Source organism: Alosa pseudoharengus, unplaced genomic scaffold, assembly GCF_046254945.1.
Source record: "Alosa pseudoharengus isolate Yale_2024_CS ecotype anadromous, Long Island Sound unplaced genomic scaffold, YU_APseudo_1.1 YU_APseudo_1.1_scf_22, whole genome shotgun sequence".
Taxonomy (NCBI): Eukaryota; Metazoa; Chordata; class Actinopteri; order Clupeiformes; family Clupeidae; genus Alosa; species Alosa pseudoharengus.
This window is the reverse complement of record NW_027468680.1, coordinates 3570630-3575629: the sequence shown is the minus strand read 5'-3', so window position 1 is coordinate 3575629 and position 5000 is coordinate 3570630. Positions and strand designations below refer to the sequence as shown.

General features: G+C 43.2%; 1 protein-coding gene across 1 annotated transcript in view; it reads left to right on the top strand.

Moving 5' to 3' along the window:
* LOC143139640 (partitioning defective 3 homolog) overlaps positions 1 to 5000 on the top strand; it is an 81745-nt gene that overhangs the window by 27510 nt on the left and 49235 nt on the right. The window contains exon 2 of the mRNA XM_076300273.1: positions 2946 to 3047. Coding sequence (XP_076156388.1) covers positions 2946 to 3047 — 102 coding nt within the window. The remainder of the gene's footprint in view (positions 1 to 2945; positions 3048 to 5000) is intronic.

The window sequence follows — 5000 nt, the reverse complement described above, 5'->3', positions numbered from 1 at the left end:
TGAAATGAGAAGATGAAAACGGGCTTTTTGAAAATCAAGCCCAATTTAATAAAAATGCTCTGACAATATGATAATGTTAACAACCAAAGTTAATGCATGGACATGACCTTATAATCCATACATGAGTGGGACAAAAAATCTGATGAATTTGTGTCACATACTTTTTGAATGACAAGCCCTCAAAGGTGGTGATGTTTTTTCACATAATTAATTTATAGCCATTTTCAGAGCTTTGCAGAGGGGAAATTACACAAGATACACCTGATTTGATTGGATTGTTTAATTCAACAGGAAAATGTACTTCTATTCACATAGTTTCACTAATGTGTGTGAAATACCAAAAGAGCCAATAATGCTGGAAGTTGAACAAAAAGGATTGTTCACCACAATGCTTAAAATGATTTGAAGTTTCAAAGGGCTGTAGTTTTGCAACGATTAGTTATACAGATATACTATTTAAGATCTATGCATGGATTTGGTCTACAAACACCTGTGATTTTTTTCAGATTTTTTCGGAGAGGGTCACCTGCCAAATTGTGCTGAAATTGGGTGATTTCACACGGAATGACCCAATAGTATTATTACACGGCTCTTCATAATGCTGAAGAATGCTCCATTCACTTGAATGGGCCTTCCCAACGTTCGGCGGTCTGCTGATTCTCAATAACAGACCGTTGCTAAGTAGAACAGACCGCTGTCAAGGAAAATGGGCTTTGTGCTTCTATTTCACGTCTTTCATATCACTACGCAAGGACTGGAACTTCATTCAAAAGTGAAAGCGGACGGTTGATCAGCTGTTTTCTAAAGAATGTTTGATTCAAGTTCAGCGTGTGCTGTTGTCGAACTATTTGTTTCTCACCAAAAGCCACGATGAAACGGTAACAAATAGGCTGTAGCCTAGGCTATGTAGGCTAAAGAGTCACATCGTGGGGAGTTTATTGTTTCGTTTTGGCAAGTAACCGTGTAATAAGCGGGATAATTTATAGAACGTCGGTCATTATTGGGAAAATAAGTCCCTTCAGGGCGGAACAAGACCCCTCCGCTGCGCGTCGGGGTCACCATTTAAGGAGTCATTTTTCCAAATGTTTCTTTTTTTTGGGGGGTGGGGGGGGTGGGGGGCTTCCTACGATCAACAGCACCGCTAGTGGAAAAATGTCTAGGGGAAACACTGAGGTGTACCTATGTTACCTAGGTGACACACTGTACTATGTTACCTAGGAGACACACTGTAAAATTACTTTTATGTAAGATCAATACTTTCCAAGATACAGCCAGTTTTACGGGGGGAGGGGGGTGTCGATTTTGTTCGCCCTCTTTTTTTTGTCAAAGTTCACAAGCCCATAGATCAAGAACTAAACCATGTAGGAGGCTCATATTTTGCATGGTGGTACATAAATAGGAATAGTATGTAGCAAAATCGTCACGTTTGGTCTGGATGATCCTGCATGGTCATAGCTGTCCCTCAAAGTTGATCAAAATTTTATTGGAGTTTTTGTCTAGACTCTGTTTAGGCCTTTAGAAGACATATTTGTACTCAACATAGGCTCTTGATTTATGTTCCTTATTGAGATAAGTAGAAACACTCTCACAAGTCTGAAAAATCATTCATTCTCATTTTCAGAGCACCCAAACACCGTGGGAATATAGAAATATTTTTTTTAAATATTTTTTTTTTTATTCTCCATGATCCCTTCGTTTTAAAAACACCAATTTGATCAAACATCAATATGTTTTATATAGAGCTACCACAGTGCCACCTGTGGTTGTATAGAGTAACCTGTATCGATTACATGTCTATTGCGATACATATCGCTATCGTTTTATCGCCCAGCCCTAGTAGGCACACAACCTGGTTGTACTCGATTCTCGATTTTCGATTCCCACCATACTCTTCATCTACAATCTAATTCCTTTGATCCATCACTGTTACTTTCCTGCAGCACACACACACACACACACACACACACACACACACACACACACACACACACACACACACACACACACACACACACTCTCCCATCCTCCACGATCTGGCTATAATCGTGTCTATTTTATTATTGGAATATGGGCTGTCTCCGGTTCTGTAATCTGTCTGGAATATGGGCTGTGACTCTGGTTCTTCTGTAATCTCTGTGGATCTGATAGAATGTCCTAATGCATTATTTATTTGAAGGGTGATGCAAAGGTGTGAATACTGCCTCATGTTAATGAGTTTTATATTTATCTCACTCTCTCTCTTTGCCCCCTCTCTCTCTCTCTCCCTCTCTTTTTCTTTCTCTCTCCCTTTCTCTGTCTCACTCTCTCCTTCTCTTTCTCTCTCCCCCTTACCACCCTCCCCCCTCTCTTTTTCTCTCTCCCTCCCTCCCCCTCTTTCTCTCCCTCTCTCTCTCTCTCTCTCTCTCTACTTGTCCCTCTCTCTCCCTCCCTCCCTCTCTCTCTCCCTCTCTCTCTCTCAATTCAATTCAAATTAGCTTTATTGACATGACAAAAAAACATTGTGCTGCCAGAGCTTACACATGTGGTATAATTGTACAGATTTAAATATTATATTAATAAAAAAATAATAATACAGTGTGTCTCTCTCTCTCTCTCTGTCTCTCTCTGTCTGTCTGTCTCTCTCTCGCTCTCTCTCTCTCTCTGTCTGTCTCTCTCTCTCTCTCTCTCTCTCTCTCTGTCTCTCTCTCAATTCAAGGTAGCTTTATTGGCATGACAAATATTTCTTTGCATTGCCAAAGCAGGACTTCAAACAATACAATAGAGAACATACAATAGATAAGACATTTCTCTAGACGTCTCTCTCTCTCTCTCTCTCTCTCTCTCTCTCTCTCTCTCTCCAGGACTCCGGCTACTGGCTTCAGGTCCACCGTCTGGAGCAGAACATATGATAGATAAGACATTTCTCTATAAGACGTCTCTCTCTCTCTCTCTCTCTCTCTCTCCAGGACTCCGGCTACTGGCTTCAGGTCCACCGTCTGGAGCACAGTGATGGTGGGATTCTGGATCTGGACGACACACTGTGTGACGTAGTAGATGACAAGGACCGGGTGAGTGTGTGTGTGTGGACCGTCTGTGTGTGGGAGTGTGGACCGGGTGAGTGTGTGTGTGTGGACCGTCTGTGTGTGGGAGTGTGGACCGGGTGAGTGTGTGTGTGTGGACCGTCTGTGTGTGTGTGTGTGTGTGTGTGGGAGTGGACCAGGTGAGTGAGTGTGTGTTTGGTCCGGGTGAGTGTGTGTGTGTGTGTGTGTGTGTGTGTGTGTGTGTGTGGACCAGGTGAGTGTGTGTGTGTGTGTGTGTGTGTGTGTGTGTGGACCGGGTGAGTGTGTGTATGTGTGGACCAGTTGAGCGTATGTGTGGACCCGGTGTGTGTGTGTGTGTGTGTGTGGACCGGGTGAGTGTGTGTGTGTGTGTGGACTGGGTGAGTGTGTGTGTGTGTGTGTGGACCGGGTGAGTGTGTGTGTTTGTGTGCTTGGACCGGGTGAGTGTGTGTGTGTGTGTTTGGACCAGGTGAGTGTGTGTGTGTGTGTGTGTGTGTGTGTAGCTGTGTAGGATCTGATGCCCCCATAATACTTGTAGCTCATTACCACACGTCTGTGTTCATATGAAATGCATGTAAGAACACAGGTGCCCTTGTCCTGAAAGATACCCACACACACATGCACAATACACACACACACAATATACACACACACACTTGTATGTATGTATGTATACAAGGATGAACACAGCCTGTGTGTGTGTGTGTGTGTGTGTGTGTGTGTGTGTGTGTGTGTGTGTGTGTGTGTGTGTGTGTGTGTGTGTTTGTGTAAAGATGAACATACCCTGCCTGAATAGAATAGTTTCACTACGTCTCCAGTACCAAATGTGGGCCTGTTTAGTGTGTGTGGGAACCTTAGTTAAGAGCTGCCGTGTGTGTGTTTGTGTGTGTGTGTGTGTGTGTGTGTGTGTGTGGTCATTGGGAATGTATCAGTGATGCACTCAAAATAGAGCAGCTTGTTTATCTGACCCTGGACAGATCTTTATTTGGGCTGTGTGTCTTTGCTTCTCCAGCCGACTGTGTGTGTGTGTGTGTGTGTGTGTGTGTCTGTGTTCATGCCTTTCATTGTCTTCATCTTTCAGACTATGACCTTACACATGTGTAGTGATCATGTGACCATTCCTACATTTTGTGTGTGTATACATCTGGCTGACATACAAGGTTTCTATTTAGCATTGACTGCACAGGAAACCATGAATGGTGGGCTTAATTAGTGTGTGTGTGTGTGTGTGTGTGTGTGTGTGTGTGTGTGTGTGTGTGTGTGTGTGTGTGTGTGTGTGTGTGTGTGTGTGTGTGTGTGTGTGTGTGTGTGTGTGTGGTGGTGGTCAAGAAAGAACTCTTTCAGAAATGTGCACAGTGTTGGATTCTTCGGGCCGCACAGAATTTGGGTGTCCACTTGTACACACACATACACACACACACACACACACACACACACAAACACAAACAATAGCAGTCTGTCATTTGTTTTTTCACCACTTCAGCTTCACATGAAACAGTGTGTTTGTGAATACACCTTAAATAACTTTTGTTATATTTATATATTTATAAGAGTGTGTGTGTGTGTGTGTGTGTGTGTGTGTGTTTGTGTGTAGGAGTGTGTGTGTGTGTGTGTGTGTAGGAGTGTTTGTGTGAATGTGCATGTTGTGAGTATGATTGTTTTCTTTTGAGTGTATTTGGATGTTGTGCTGATCCCACTGTGCCTCCTGGTGGCTGTTTGTAGTTATTGCACTGTTGTGATTCAGGGTTCAACGTGTGTGTGTGTGTGTGTGTGTGTGTGTGTGTTAAAGTTCCATTTAAAGTTGACTGGTATTTAGCACTTTTAACACTTTTATATAATGCGATGTGGACTTGTAACGGCGGGTTGGGGAACCGAACCTGCAAAATTGATAGATTATGTTTAAAATGAAGCTTCAAATGCACGCAGGGTCCCCCTGCACTACAGCTGTGGAACAGAGAACAG